The sequence below is a fragment of the Podarcis muralis genome, chromosome 3, assembly GCF_964188315.1.
Source record: "Podarcis muralis chromosome 3, rPodMur119.hap1.1, whole genome shotgun sequence".
Lineage (NCBI taxonomy): Eukaryota > Metazoa > Chordata > Lepidosauria > Squamata > Lacertidae > Podarcis > Podarcis muralis.
In genome coordinates this window covers 24,375,348-24,391,432 of record NC_135657.1, presented here as the reverse complement: position 1 = coordinate 24,391,432, position 16,085 = coordinate 24,375,348, and the positions used below count along the sequence as shown (strand labels likewise).

At 38.8% G+C, this 16,085-nt stretch overlaps 1 protein-coding gene across 2 annotated transcripts in view; it reads left to right on the top strand.

Moving 5' to 3' along the window:
* The window catches only part of UBR2 (ubiquitin protein ligase E3 component n-recognin 2), a 54,791-nt gene that overhangs the window by 16,077 nt on the left and 22,629 nt on the right, over positions 1-16,085 (top strand). Inside the window, exons 10-26 of one of the 2 annotated variants that reach the window (XM_028724763.2) lie at positions 506-594; positions 1,972-2,070; positions 3,596-3,759; positions 3,847-3,946; positions 4,214-4,342; positions 5,867-6,050; positions 7,342-7,403; positions 8,496-8,606; positions 9,539-9,604; positions 10,378-10,500; positions 11,010-11,073; positions 12,061-12,185; positions 12,844-12,896; positions 13,914-14,016; positions 14,732-14,780; positions 15,458-15,612; positions 15,727-15,829. In XM_028724763.2, the coding sequence (XP_028580596.2) occupies positions 506-594; positions 1,972-2,070; positions 3,596-3,759; positions 3,847-3,946; positions 4,214-4,342; positions 5,867-6,050; positions 7,342-7,403; positions 8,496-8,606; positions 9,539-9,604; positions 10,378-10,500; positions 11,010-11,073; positions 12,061-12,185; positions 12,844-12,896; positions 13,914-14,016; positions 14,732-14,780; positions 15,458-15,612; positions 15,727-15,829 (1,779 nt within the window). Of the gene's footprint in view, positions 1-505; positions 595-1,971; positions 2,071-2,136; positions 2,236-3,595; positions 3,760-3,846; positions 3,947-4,213; positions 4,343-5,866; positions 6,051-7,341; positions 7,404-8,495; positions 8,607-9,538; positions 9,605-10,377; positions 10,501-11,009; positions 11,074-12,060; positions 12,186-12,843; positions 12,897-13,913; positions 14,017-14,731; positions 14,781-15,457; positions 15,613-15,726; positions 15,830-16,085 lie in introns of both variants that reach the window. The other variant, XM_028724762.2, reaches the window with a different exon arrangement.

Genomic DNA, 16,085 nt, shown 5'->3' with positions numbered 1-16,085 from the left:
TTATATATATATTTAATATATTTCGACTGCGTCAGACCAACACGGCTACCTACCTGAATCTAAAAGCAAGATAAAACATCAATCCTTAAAAACAGGGCTGCCTTCAGATGTCTTCTAAAAGTCAGATAGTTGTTTATTTCCTTGACATCTGGAGGGAGGGCGTTCCGCAAGGCAGTTGCCACTACCGAGAAGGCCCTCTGCCTGGTTCCCTGTAGCCTCGCTTTTCACAGTGAGGGAACCACCAGAAGGCCCTTGGAGTTGCTTTTTTTGGTAAAACAAGTCTTTTAAGGCTGCAGTCCTAAACACACTTAATAGGGAGTGAGCCCCACTCAAGTTGTTAGGACACCTTATCTGCATGACAACTTAACAAAATGATTTAACTATTTCAGTCTCTGCATCAGCACATTGTCAAAACTTGATGATTGCTCTAAAGTTATTTGGATGGTGCTATCATATAATAGTACTCCACATTGATATGTATCTTTCTTTTTTTAAACAACAACAGGAGCTAGAAGTGTGTACCATCAGTTATTCATGAGCAGCCTACTTATGGATTTGAAGTACAAGAAGCTCTTTGCTATCCGATTTGCAAGGGTGAGTAACTTTCTTAATGAAAATTACTTTAGAATGCAAAGTGTGACTTTTCAGGTATTATTATTATTATTATTATTATTATTATTATTATTATTTATTGCTTACACCCTGCCCACCTGGCTGGGTTTCCCAACAGCTCCCAACAGAAAATTAAAAGCACAATAACACGTCAAACACTAAAAACTTCCCTAAACAGGACTGCCTTCAGATGTCTTCTAAAAGTCAGATAGTTGTTTATTTCTTGACATCTGATGGGAGGGTGTTTCACAAGGTGGGCGCCACTACCAAGAAGGCCTTCTGCCTGGTTCTCTGTAACCTCAATTCTCACAGGAAGGGAACCGCCAGAAGGCCCTCACTGCTGGACCTCAGTGTCTGGGCTGAACGATGGGGGTGGAGACGCTGCTTCAGGTATACTGGGATGAGGCTTTTAGGGTTTTAAAGGTCAGCACCACATAGTGGAACACATAGATTGCTACACTAAATCAGGCATGGCCAAACTTGGCCCTCCCGCTGTTTTGGGACTACAACTCCCATCATCCCTAGCTAACAGGACCAGTGGTCAGGGATGATGGGAACTGTAGTCCCAAAACAGCTGGAGGGCCCAGTTTGGCCATGCCTGCACTAAATAGTAACAACCTGGTGCCAAAGGCTCCTTATGCATTTTGGAGTTCTGGGTTGTACATGGTATTCCTACATGCAAAAGGACTGCCTGATGACTTGATGTTTGGGAAGATCTGCATGTACTGTTTAGATGCGTGCACAAAGCTGGCCTCAATATTAAAGTCAATGTGGAAGCTTTGGATCACAGCCTAAATGTGGAAATGTATATTCCGAAGTGATTTGGATGGCACATGTTACCACTTTTGCTGGATGTGCCTAACAAGCCAAATAAAAAAGCAGTTAACCAAGGTTAAACCAGGCGTAATGGTGAACTCTGGCTTAATACAAGCCGGAATCATTGTGCTGAAACTGGCAAATGGCTTGGGGAGGGAGGAGCTCTCATTCCTCGCTAACTGTGGTTTATGAAGCCTCAAAGATCGTCTGAAGAGGGCTGTTGTGTTGTGGAATGAAGTCAGGCGTCATTTTCGAATAACTTGGAGTAGTCAACCATGTAATCTGACCTCTAAATATTGGCTAAACCCCATAGCATTTCCTTATGACGACTTCTAACTGACTTCCTTTTGCTTGACACAAGTAACTGTTGCTATAAATGTGCTTATTAATGGTCTGGTAAATTGTGGTGATACTGCAAGTTTGTTTGCACTGCTTCTGCACAAATGCAGTTTTTACTACAAAATCTTCCCATCGCCAGCTTTAAATTTAGTTAGAACATCTGGTCAGTGCAGATTAGAGGTGAATTTCCCCCTTGTTGTTTAGAATTATCGGCAGCTGCAGAGAGATTTTATGGAGGATGATCACGAGCGGCCAGTGTCGGTGACTGCTCTCTCTGTTCAGCTCTTCACTGTGCCTACTCTGGTGAGTAGTGGTTCCTTTTTTAAACTGATAGTTGGCACCCTTTGCCTTTTTTGCCTCCTTTAATAGAATTATGAGCGATTGCAGAATGATTATGTGAAAGATGACCACGACAGAGAGTACTCAATTGCTGACCTTTCGGTACAGATATTCACAGTGCCTTCACTTGTAAGTACTTAAATGCTGACTGAAACTCTCTTTGCCCCAACTCCCACTCAGATCTAAGATTAATAATTTGTTATTGTTTTATACACAGGTAATCAGTCTTGCGTAGTTTCATGGATAAAATACAGATCTCTACCCACAAGGAGATTACAGTCCAAAATAGGAAATGGAGGAAAGAACAGAGGAGAGGGGAAAGAGATTCCCTGCTAGTACTTCTGTGATAGTATTAGATCACAAGACTCATTTATGTTAAATTAGTAACTAGAGTACAATAGTTTCATAGATGAATTCCTATCCCCAGAGGATCTGTGCTTTAAGGAATGGGCAAGACATTAGGTTGGTGCTTTAGTATACTTTTAATTCATACAAATTTTATTCGGTTGAGAATTTCAGTGACAGGTATGGCTGCAACAGTTTCTCCTTTTAGTAATGTACTGAGCAATTAGAAATATTAATATAATGAATGAATATACATGAAACATGCTTGTGTTGGAGGCATTTGGCAATAATAGGGAATATGATCTGACACGCTTTGAGACACATGTTAATGTCCTTTTTATATTTCAACTCTGTATCTCAGTCCAGTGAGGAGGTGGAATTGAATGAGGCAAAATTAGTTGTGCAAAGATCTCTGTATACCTGTAGGGCTCCAGTGCTATGCTTTTGAAATCGGATTAGGGTTACAGTGCCATAGAAATAACATAATTATGGGTGTAGCTATTTAAGGTGACTGCTGGAAAATTTCCAGTGAAGATTATAAAGTGCTGAACATAGTATGAAGAAAATGTACTCCTTTTAATGAGAAAAGTACCAAATTATCGCTGTTAACTGATTCAGATGTGTTAGACTGAATAAATATGGGTAATGTTTTGATGTAAGGTTAAAGTCAACAGTTTATTTTGGCTCAGTTACCGAAACATTTTTTTTCTCGGAAAAGATCCTTCGTACATCTTGGCTGAGATGTAAATAGATTGTTATATTGCCCAAATTGGGTACTTTTTTACAGATCTGATTAAAACCAAGTGATGAAAAGCAGTTTATAGAGATTTAGAACAAAAAATCATGTACTTTTATGACTCATGAGCGATAGACAAAGCCTTGTCAGTCGTTAAAAGTACAATTCCTAGCTATAGACATGGAGTTGTAACTCCTTATTTTATCTTTCAAGGATGAGAGGATTCTTAGGTGATCTCCCACCTAGTAACTGGCTTTCCTGCCCAGACTGCTTTTGCTACAGAAATAGGACTACCATATATACAAATAAAAACCATACACCTGAGCATTCTTCTGTTAGTTGAGTCTCTTATCTCTGTCATTAGCAGACACGATTGAAACAAACCTTTAAATATCTATTTTGACATAGGCTCGAATGTTAATAATAGAGGAAAACCTCATGACTACTATCATCTCAACATTTATGGACCACTTAAGACATCGAGATATACAGGGCAGATTTCAGTTTGAACGGTACACTGCGCTACAGGCTTTCAAATTCAGGCGAGTCCAAAGCCTGATTCTGGATTTAAAGTGAGTGCTTTATACCTAATCAGACAAAAATATTTTTACATAGATAGCCCAAAATCAGATTGAAAACTTATTTCTGCTGTACTTCAGGTACGTGTTGATAAGCAAACCAGTTGAGTGGTCTGATGATCTGAGGCAAAAATTTCTAGATGGTTTTGACGTCTTCTTGGAGTTGCTGAAGTGTATGCAGGTAGGTGATTTCTTCTTAAGGTACTTATGTTTATCAAGGAGTAACAAATGAGGTGGTATAGGTGACTCTTCATATTACTGTTAAAATATTGCTAAGCTTTGGAAATCTATTTTTTACAGTTGCCCCAATTTCAGTAGAGCTAAATATTTCTACAGTTCCCTCTGTAGGCAATCACTAGGCAAGATTTGCTGAGTCTCAGCACTGACCCTACCCTGTTGCTTTGATGCCTTCTCTTCTAAATGATTTGGCTTTTTCCTATTTCTGAAGGGCATGGATCCAATAACCCGCCAAGTTGGGCAGCATATCGAAATGGAACCAGAGTGGGAAGCGGCATTCACGTTGCAGATGAAATTAACCCATGTCATCTCAATGATGCAGGACTGGTGTGCTTTAGATGTAAGTTGTATCTCCTTCAGATGTGTTCAGATTAATCTGAATGAATAAAATAGCTACATTTTCTTAAGGTTCTCATATATAAACAAACAACATGGTGTGCATCAGTGAAACCAAACTGCTTTAACCATTGGGATCTCCAACGTTGTGCACGTTTTTCAGGTAATCATTATTGGAATAAACTAGATTGTAGACTTCGTGCTGCAAAAGGAACTGAGGATTGGACTAGTACTTTATATCTCAAGTGGTAGAAGGAAGGGGGATATATATAAACATGAGAAGAATTATCTGTTGCCATCTTGGTTTGAACCATTTTTTCCATGTCCTTAATCTAAAAAGGAGGACTGATCATAACATGCCCATAATTTTGCAGCTTCTCCTGTGAATAAGAAATGATAAAATACTTTGAATCTAGTTGCCTTTCTCTTTGGTCAGGACTTCCCACGCTCCACCTGACAAGATGAGGGCATAGGTGGCAAATACCCATATCTTGCAGATAGTTCCCCTTTTTGGGCTCAGAGCCCAACACTTCAAGGATAACATCAAAGCGAGCCAATTAGCTTATATCAAAGCAAGTGAAAATAAACATATATGATCTCATTGCTACAACCACTACCAATTAATTGTGGGGTTATCCTGACTACCAAGATGGCGTCTGCAGAGCTTCTGGAACAGTTCGCCTTTGGTTCAACACAATTACTTTTTTTTTAAGTGCACTGAGTATTGGTGTAAAGATGCATGCTAATGAAAGCTTTAATTTTAAGATCTATTTAGGACCTTTCTTTTCTCACTCTTTAGACTGAAGATTCTCTGAGTGGCTAATAATAGTTTAAATACTGAATAACTGAACTGTAACAACAGAAATAAACAGAGCAGCTGAAGTATCTCAGAACCAAGCCATACAATTTTCAAAGCATAAAAATTGAAATGGCCTGGGGGAATAAAAAAGGGAGCATTCCAAAGTTAGGGTACCACAACAGAAAGGATTCTGTCTCAGGTTGCCACCTTCCTTAGCTCCTGTGGGTGGGGAACATGAAGAAGGGCTTCTGAGGAGGATCTTAATATAAATTGCCCTAGTCCAAAACCATTAAGGGTTTTAAATTGGTGGTATGGAAAGGAAAATTGATAAAATACAAGATTCCCTTCTGCAAGCAAAACGCCTCTTTCACATGTGGAAAGGCTTCTTTTAAACTTAGTGGAAGAGCATTTTATGCATGAAATGAACTGAAATACACAGATGTTTTTCTGCTTGCACTGGTTTACACAATACCCCATGTTTGAAATGTAGTTCCATAATCCCTTTGCTTACTATTACACAGCTCCAGATACCTTTTCATGTAACGTCTTCACAGAATTATTCTGAGTAAACTCATTCCACACATCATACTTTTTTGTATTCAACCAAATAAACTGGGGCTAGGTTTTATCTTGGTACATCCTTAACGTGTATATTTTAATAATAAATAATGCTGTAACTTTATGTAGATGAGCCGTGCTTTCTTTGAATAGATTCAATCTTTTTTATAGGAGAAAGTGCTTATTGAAGCATATAAGAAAAGTTTGACCACATTGATGCAATGCCACAGCGGTTTTACTGATGGAGAGCAACCGATTGACCTCAACATGTGTGGACACTCAGTTGAGACTATCAGATACTGTGTTTCTCAGGAAAAAGTTAGCATTCATCTCCCTGTTTCTCGTTTACTTGCAGGTAAGGACTACATATTTGGTTGGTTTTGTGCTGGATTGTTTTTAAAGCAGTTTATACAAGCTCACTCAAAGATTAGATATTTTCCTAAACTTTTGTTTGTTTGCTGACTCCTGTCATCATGAACTCTAGACCCCTGCTTTATTTATTTTTTTATGTGCACTACAAGATTATGATATAAACCTGCAATCTGCATGAAACAACTTCATGTTTGTGGATATTGCCAAACTCGACTATCACTAATATCTGCACAAGGTTACTTTTCATTTGGTGCATATTATCTTTGGAAATGAGCCAGATCATGACAAATAAGTTAACTTGTATTATACCATTGGATTTGTTTGTTTGTTTGTTTGTTTCATTAATTAACAGGACTTGTATACTGCTCAACCATCAAAGCCTCTAACCAGTTTATATAAAATATAGATATTGATAAAACCAGATGTTAGATATAAACTGACCTAAAAAATTCAGTAATATAAATAAAGTATGACACACACATATACAGTTACATATTAAAAGACGTCAAATGCTCAAATGTCAAAAGTTTTTAGCATAGGGTTGCCATTCATCCGGAATTTCCCAGACATAGCTGGAATACAGCAATTGGAAGCAGTGTCCGGGCGGAAATTGCTGGGAAATCCGGACTTACGGCAACCCGTGTCGGAAGTCTAGATTTTGGCGAATTTTCTTTAAAATAGCTCAAAAACATCATTTTTGTCCGGATTTCCACTTTTTGAAATATGGCAACTCTGTTTTAGCAGGCAGCAAAAACAGAACAGTGAAGTTGCCTGCCCTGTATCAATGGGCAGGGGGCTTCAGAATGTAGGTTCTGCCACACTGAGATTGATTTCTTTCATGTGTGGAATAAGCATTATATGACACATGTAAGAGGCTGTTAAGTTTATGACCCAACAGGCTCCATTGGTCTCCAAAGGTGGGCAATCCAAATGGGCTCACTAACACTAGCCTGACAATGACAAGGGGTTATCCCTGCATTAAATATTATTATCTGAAGTATAGCACAAAGGCTTCCATTTGAGCAACAGTGCTTTCCCTCTCCCCCTTTTGGCTCTGTGGGGCTTGCGAGACCCTCCAGAACAACTTGTGGTAGGAAGAGGGTGGGGTGACCACTCCAGAGCGTGACTTTGAAGTCCTAGATATCAGAGTTAGAAACTGCATTTCCTAGTAAAGCTCTAGTTCTTTTCAGCTTTGCTTGACAACCTCAGTAGGTCCCAGAGTGGCAAAAATTGCAAAAAATATTCTTCCCTTTATTTGTCTTTTGTCAATATAGGTTTGCATGTGCTTCTGAGCAAAAGTGAAGTGGCATACAAATTTCCAGAACAGCTTCCAATGGTGAGTGATATTTAGATAAATGTATCTCTGAGGTTCAGATTTTAAAAATAAATAAAATTGCTTTGAGTACAAAAAAGAAGTGTTGCTGGTAATGGTGAAGAAACGGAGCAGTGTTTGAGAAAAGTTGCTTTAGCTGTTGGTTAAATACTTACTTCCAGAACCACAACTGCCAGAATGCCTTTGGAGTAGCCTAGCATTCAGTGCACTGGTGGAGGGTTATATGGAGATCAGAATTGTTATTTGGGAGACTGGAGTGATCTACGGCAAACGGTAGGTAAGGCCTGGTGAAGCGATATAGTGTTAAAGCATGTTTTGTTGCCTTAAATCTGGTTAAGATCCCAAGGATACAGTGAATATATGGTGCTGAGTTCTACCTCTGGAGCAGTTTATAGGGTGGTATCAGCGAGTGATACTCTCCAGAGAGCTGGAGGGGATGACTATGACTGTGTTTGCACATAACACAAAACCAGGGGTAGTCAACATGGTTCCTTCCTGGTGTTGCTGAACTCCTCTTCCTGTCAACTCTCATCCTTGACCCATATTAGCTGTTGTTGATGGAAGTTGTAGTCCAACAGCATGTGGAGGTCCACAGGTTTAGTGCTATATGCCTGAGCTGGTATAAGCTCAAGCCAGGCTTGTACTCTCACACTCCCGCTTCCATTTGCATGACTGGGAGGATAAATTCTGCAGCGTTCAGTTTCTTCTAAGCTCTGCTTGTGATTATGTGTGACCCAGAGATTGCAGTTCATAATAAAACTTTGAATTTGGCTTGTTGGGAAAATAATTTGTCACAATCTCTGGTTCATTTGAAATGACAAGCCATCCCTGCATTGCGGGGGGAGGGGGGTTTGCACCAGATGAGCCTTCGGGTCCCTTCCAACTCTTCAATTCTATGATTCTAAGATTAGGGAGAAATGAAGCTAAATGGTGCAAATGGTACCCTCCTGGCCACTAGTTTTGTACAAACTCCTGCAGGTTTTTTTCAAGAGGTAGAATGGGCTGTCTTTCTATTTATAAATATATTTCAGGGCCCTCACCAAACATGATGAATGTCTAAAGCTTTTTCTCTTGTGTTATGTTCACTTAATGCAGAGTGAACTTAGTCCACCTATGCTAATAGAACATCCCCTGCGATGTCTCGTTCTGTGTGCTCAAGTACATGCTGGGATGTGGAGGCGGAATGGGTTTTCACTTGTTAACCAAGTAAGTATCAAACATTGATTTGCCCCTTTTTCTGTATATCTCTGAGAGTCATGGGGCAATTTGAGATACTATTTCATAAGGAGTTAATCGTCCTAGATCAGTAGCTCACAGTATAGCTGTGTGTTATGCTTCCTAGAGAGATAAAGACATGGTGACGATGACTGTGTGCTCCCATTTTTTTCCTGGGTCTTCAAATATTTCTGTCCTCGTATGGTTGCTAAACATGTTTACCAAGAAGCAAGTCAATCTGAACTCGTGATTTCTTGTTCCACCCTGTATGTACAGTGAACAAGAAAGTTAAAGTTCTATGTTCCTGTAAACTGTCATGCAAGATCTGTTTATGTATATAAACATTGTATATAGGTAGATATAATCGTTTTTCATCCTAAGGGTTCTTTTTTTAAAAAAAATAGTAGTAAAATACTAAATAAGCTGCAGGCAACTTATGCTAAACCCACAAGTTCCTGATCAGCAAGTTGGGAATGCAGCAAGCATTAGCATGCCCAGACGCGATTTCTGGTATCTGCACGTGCACAGATGCAATTTCTGGCGCCGCTCAGCGAGTTGCCGCACTGCACCGGTTTAGCGCAGCACGTGGCGGACTTGCCGAGTGGGCGGCTCGGTTCAGGGGCGGCTTGTGGGCCGGTAAAATGGTCTTTATGGGCTGCATCTCGCCCATGGGCCGCACATTGCCGACCCCTTATTTAAACCATGGCTTGTATGTAATTACAAGATGAGATTTATGAAAATCAGAAGTAAACCCAGCAGAAGTTCTCTCAGCTGTGTGGCAGAAGGAGAGGGGAGGTTGGGGTGAGCATGAAAGGCTTTATTCAGGTTCATTCTGGTTATGCATATCTCTTTCTGACCCGTGTCTTGTATTTCATATGAATTACCTATTCAATTATGAAAACCTTATCTTTGCTCCTCCACAGATATACTACTATCATAATGTGAAATGCAGAAGAGAGATGTTTGACAAAGATATAGTGATGCTTCAGGTAACATTAATGTCATTTTGATGTATGTGTGCTCTTTCCTATTGCCTGAATATGATTGTTTAAAGGACCCTGAGATGTCACTACCCTGATTGCTTTCTTTAGAAAGGTGGTTTCTTAGGCTGCTTTCTCTTATTTTCATATTTGTTTTGAGATGTTTAGAAAATAATTTATTATTTAGGTTCTGTTTAGGTGGCTGCAGGATCCCCAGTATCGTAGTGTTTTATGCCTAGATGCATATTTTGTTTCTCTACTTGGTTTCAAACTCAGCGTGTCCTGAACCTGAGGCATGATGCTTCAGTAAAAATCCTCACATACCTGTATGTAAGAGGTGTATGGTTTTCTGCGACTTCTCCTCTTGCTTGCACCTACATCTAAAATCCATGTGCACACTTTGGAGAAGTCTCTCATTGTATTTTCAGCTAAGGGAGCTGCCATGTTTGGGTTATGAACGTGTTGTATATGAAAAAATTATAAACAGAACCAGTAATAAGCAAAACTACAAAATTTTGAAAAGGCATCTGTCAATGTTGCTACTTATTCTTAAAATGGACAAAAATAAAAAGGGCTGTTTTGTTAAGTCCTGTGTTGCTTCCTAGGCAAAGTCTAATGAAGATTTGCGTTCATAAATTAAGGGATATTTCCAGCATTGCATAGTTTGTCACACTATAGTATCCATGTTTCCAAAACAAGCATGGAAAGCTTATTTTTAAAAGGCAGAAACATTTCTTATTTTCACCTAGTCAGTGTAATAAATACATTTAAAATTTCATTAGACAGGTGCATCCATGATGGATCCAAATCACTTCCTGATGATAATGTTGAGTCGCTTTGAACTTTATCAGATATTTAGTACTCCGGATTATGGCAAAAGATTCAGTTCTGAAAACTCCAATAAGGTAAGCTATGAGCTGTTGAAAGTTATGCATCATTTTTTTAACAACAAATGCTGCAAATGGATTACTGTACATTAGACTTATTTTATAATAAGAAATCTATAGCATATTTGTAAACGTTTTCTTCATACAATGACTGCATTCACACATAATGCTATACTGTGGTTTGTTAAACAAACCACAAGTTCTGCTATAGACAAGCAAATCAACTGTGACTGGTTTATCCAAAGCTTGGTATGTTTTCCATCTCTTCTTGCCTCATGCTTCTATAGCTTGACACATGTCTGGAGTGGTATAACCAAGCGAAGTTTGATTAAGCAAGACTGTTCCATTCAGACATAGAGTCAAATCATAGTGTGTATGGTTTTGTGTCATGCTTACCAGAAAATGAACTATGGTTAGTCTGCTGGGCTGGGTTTGGATGTTCAGACGAACTATACTTTGCCTATACAGTCACGGCTGAATATTCTGTGTAAACCAGGCCACTGAATATATTTTTCCTTTTCTTTCAGGATGTGGTTCAACAAAATAATACACTTATTGAAGAAATGTTGTACCTAATTATAATTATTGTTGGTAAGTTTGTTGTCTATTTCAGTTTATGTGTTATGGATTGAATGGGTTTGGAAACCAGGAGTGTGCACTGACCACAAAATAATGGTTTGGATCCCAATTCAGCCCTTCAGAAATCATTTTGCCTTAACCTGAAGCAATTTGTAGCTGGCCAGTTCAGCTAAGTTCCACCTGAGACCTGCTCCTTTCCTCTGCTGTTCACTAGTGGGAAATGAAAAAATGGCTTTCACTTCTTTCTTTTTGACAGAACTAGGTGAAATTTACAGGCACCCTCCAGAGAATATGATACCCACTGAATTACAGAAAATAGGTTTAGGAGCTTTCATGTTGGGCACTATAAAAAAATATATATTATGAAAATGTCTTAACTGTTATTGGGTGGAATTGAATGAAATTTGTAGGCACGTCACCCATTTAGAAGGCAAATATTGTGCCAAACTTCAGAAGCTCAGCTGAAGAAGTTTTCTTGCAGGGGTAGCCATTGCATTTTTAGGGTATGCAAAACCACCCACACCCCTAACTTAACCTTCCCTAGTGGTTTGTGGGCAATTGCTCTAATAATTGGAGACCCAAGGGAAGTGTCCTTAGGTAAGATGAATGTCAAATTGGAGACAACTAGGTCCAAGGACTTCTGTGCTAGGCATCTTTTTAAAAGTTGATTTGGCAATGGGAAGAACTAAAAGGGATTTGCTTTCTGGGTAAATAATTCCTTCTGATGACAAGCCTGACCTGTCAGTCACTATGGAGCACTCCCTTGGTGTTCTTCACCATTCTGGTGTTTGCTCTCTCATCAGCCACCCTGTCAGTATGGTAAGCTTAGATACATTGCTTTTAATTTCAGCAAGCCCTTGTCTGCAGCATTTTTCTTCTGTGCATAATCTGCATAGTGGCTTAATGTGTCTTTATCTAGCCAGGCAGAAAACATAATATATGAGTGGTTAATAAAAGGAATTGATCCCTGTTTGCTGTAATTATGGATTTATTTTGCAGGAGAGAGATTTATCCCTGGTGTTGGACAAGTCACTGCTACAGATGAAATCAAGAGGGAGATCATCCATCAACTGAGCATCAGACCCATGGCACACAGTGAATTAGTAAAAGCATTGCCTGAAGATGTGAGAATCACTAATAATACATTCAATGCAGTGGATGAAAGAACTTTTGGAATTGTGATTGGCTTCTGTGGAGACGGGAGGAGAGGTTCAGTTTTCATGGCAGGCGTGGAGAAAATTGATCTTATGGAACACAATGTCTTTCCAGCCAATAGGCTTTTGTGTTCTTCTTTGACTCTTTCCTACAATTTAATGCTGCCTAGAAATCTGTCAATACCGTATGTTAAACTTTCTTAGCAACTTGAAGTCATTTTGCTGCCGTTGGGAGTGCAGACGTGATGAGAGAGCTTGCAGCACTGTGAGGGGGAAATGGATGTTTGGTGAGGGGTGTGTGCAAACATGGATAGAGCTAGTCGTCAAATTGTTTTGTATCTGCATTGCTGCATCCTAACAGGGTAATATATATAGCAGTGAGCTATGGCCGCTGTGGAAGACCAAACAACAGGAAAATGGGCAACCAGAGCAGAAATTGTGGTATCCCACCACATTTACAAGTTAGGATAGAGAGCATGATCCTGAGATAGGACGAAAGTATCCTTTCAGATTGATAAATTTTGATGATGATTATAGATATACCAGTGTTCTAGTGGAAATATTTGGGAAGTAGTTGCTAGTTATAGTCATATCCAGTGATTTTCTGTTCCTTTTTTAAATTATTCAGGAGAACAAGGAGACTGGAATGGAAAGTGTGATCGAAGCAGTTGCCTGTTTCAAGTAATGTCCTTTCTGCAATTGTCTTTCTAAATGTGTAAAGTAACAACAAAGCATAGCCTTCTTGTTTGTTTGTTTTTTCAATTTCTTCATAATGAGTTACCAGGATGGGTTACACAATTTAAAAATACATCCTGATGCAACAGATTGCTTAAGGCTATTCTTAACTGCATTCATAAGACAGTAAATGCTTTGAATGAACTGTTTGCAACATACATAATCTGACAAGGTGTATAGGAACACTGCCAAAAGTAGTTGTTGACAAACAAACCCTTCTTTTTTAAAAAAATGTATATACAAATTTGTGAAAGAAAGGTGACATCCAACATAGCCACAGATACTATCTGCTCCCACCTCAGGGTTTCTCCTTCTGGCAGGTTGGGGTTTCCCTTGAACATATTTTGGGGGTGAATGAGGGCTTGGGAAGGGAGAAGAGAAACCAACTGCAGAAGCAGCTTTTAATTATACAAGCAAGTGGGCATCACTGGATTTTGCTAAAAAAATAATTACATACAAAAAAACTTCAAAAGGGTGTGACATGTGAGCCTTTTGTAGGAAAAATTAAAATTAAAAGCTAACCAATTAATTATGGTCTAAACTTTTGTGGATTAAAATCCATGTCATCAGATGCACTATTCTTCTGATGAAGTGGACCTCTAATCCTCAAAGGTTTTTGCCATAATAAGTTTGTTCATTTTTAAGATGCTACAGGACTCTTTGTTATATAGAAGGAAATAAAAAGCAAGAAGGAAGGAAGAAAGGGATACTGTAAAGGGAAACAATAGCTGTCTCTCTTCCTGCCTACACACCTACCAGAAAGAAACTGTATATGAATCCCTTAAGAGAGTACTACTGGTGCTTCTAGTGCAGTAGTTAAAAGGATAAAACAAGGCCTGAATAGGCTAGTATCCCTTGTTCTTGAGTTTTCAAAGGGCTTGCTATTTCATATACATGGAACCTTTTTAGAAGCAATGTTCAGTTATTAAGGTGTGAATTCTAAGTGTTCTGTTTGTGTTTTAGGAAACCAGGACTAACAGGCAGAGGATTGTATGAGCTGAAACCAGAATGTGCTAAATACTTCAATTTATATTTCTATCATTTTTCAAGGGCAGAGCAATCCAAGGTAACAATGAAATATAAATAAATTGTAACATTCTCCGCCTGAGCTTTTCAACCAGCTGTATTGCCCTCTTTCTCATTCAGTTCCTCCTAGCATGCTAAGAATGTCTGCCTCTACCTAACTCCTTAATGAAGTTCCTTTGCCTATGTGATGCTTTTGCCCAATCCTCCTTTGTTTTTCTTATTGCCCCTTCCATCCCATTTCCTTCAGACTTCTGCATTTAACTGGAAAAGGGAATTGAAAATATAAAGGTGTGGGTTGGAAAACCTAGCCCATACAAGCACTTTTTGATTCCTGTTGATCCATCTGATATGACCAAATAATCTGATATTGTTTGATCTGCCAGTGGCCTGGCATTGAGTTTTGGCTGAACCACATTTCTGTTTCCAGGAAAACCTTGAAAGTAATACTGGGAAATATCAAAAGATAAAGCTTCTTGCATTACCTAACACTACTTCTTGGAATTCATGCCGGGCAACAAAATGTAAAAACCCAGATGTAAGCAGGCCTGCTACAAAAATAAACAAAACTGCTAACAAATCAGTCTTTTATAACAATGAAGTCTGAGTCAGAGCTGCAGGATTATTGTAGCACTCAATGTAATGCAGAAAAATAGAAGAGGAAAGTAAATGGCAGTGTCTGTTAATTTGCCAGAAATAATATTGTTGCCTTCAGCGTTTGGAAAATTAAAAATATACATATTTCTTTTTTTTATAAGGCGGAGGAAGCCCAAAGGAAAATAAGGCGACAAAACCGGGAAGATACAGGTACCTGTCTTGCTAGTGTATGAGGGTATCCTCAGTTGTCTCTGCTTTTTAAAATGTCATCAAAAATTAAGTTGGCGCTGAGCTTAAGTCAAGATATAAGAAATTTGCAACAATGTACATTCTTGGGTGGGGGGGGGAAATTTTGAAATTTTCTTCCTGTTTGTAACGGATTATAGAAAATGAAGACTATGGAAAGACTTCCCTTGAGATTTGCAAAAACAAATACTGCACATCAGAATGGTGTGGCTGCTCCTTCATACTTAGAGCCTTTGCTGTCCAGTATTGTTTGGATAGTTGAAATCCCATGAAGTTCCTGTGTTAGTTCCACCAGCCCTTATAAGAAATGGAGAGGTGACATGGAAACATTGCATATGATCTGTGCCGCATGATTTCATTCATCAGCAGTTCTTAGGAACAGCATAGGATCCGGATATGGGAGAATGACAACATAACTGCTTTGATTCTCTAAGATCAGATAGGCTGCAGTCTTATACCCACTTACCTGAGAGTAAACCACACTAAACTCAGTGAGTAGATGTTACTGAAAGAACAAAAACTCCCAATGTCTTTTTGTCATCTTGAAAGGCTCCATGACATATTCTTAAATATTTCATACACATTTCAAAGTTTGCTGCAGCAGGGCTATACAATATTTCATTCATTTATTTCTATTTCAGCTCTCCCACCTCCTGTTCTACCTCCATTCTGCCCTCTGTTTGAAAGCCTGATCAATATTCTGCAGTGTGACGTCATGTTGTGCATTATGAGGACGATACTGCAGTGGGCAGTAGAGCATAATGGCTATGCCTGGTCGGAGTCCATGCTTCAAAGGGTGTGTTTCAGCTTTAAACTCCAGCTGTTGTTAATTCACTTATAAATATTAGCAAATTGTATAGAAAGCTTTTTCTAGAAATACAAACTCTAAGCATGTTAATTTTTTGCTTAGGTTCTGCACTTGACTGGAATGGCCCTTCAAGAAGAAAAACAACACATTGAGAATGCTGATGAAGATAATGTAATAACATTTACTTTCAGTCAGAAGATCTCAAGTAGGTTGATAGTTGTATATGCATTGCAAACTTTGATTTTTCCCATAGTACCTCCGTTTATGCTCTTCTAAAATAATTGTGTCTGAAAAGCTATTTATTAAACATGATACTGGAACTAACTTTAATGCTGCAGTTCTTTAATAAAATGCATACTTACTATTTCACTAGTACAAAAGTGAACAAGAGTAATATGTCTGTTTTTTCATGTTGTGACAGAAGCATTGGCTATGTTTGTATGCAACGATAAGCCAGACTT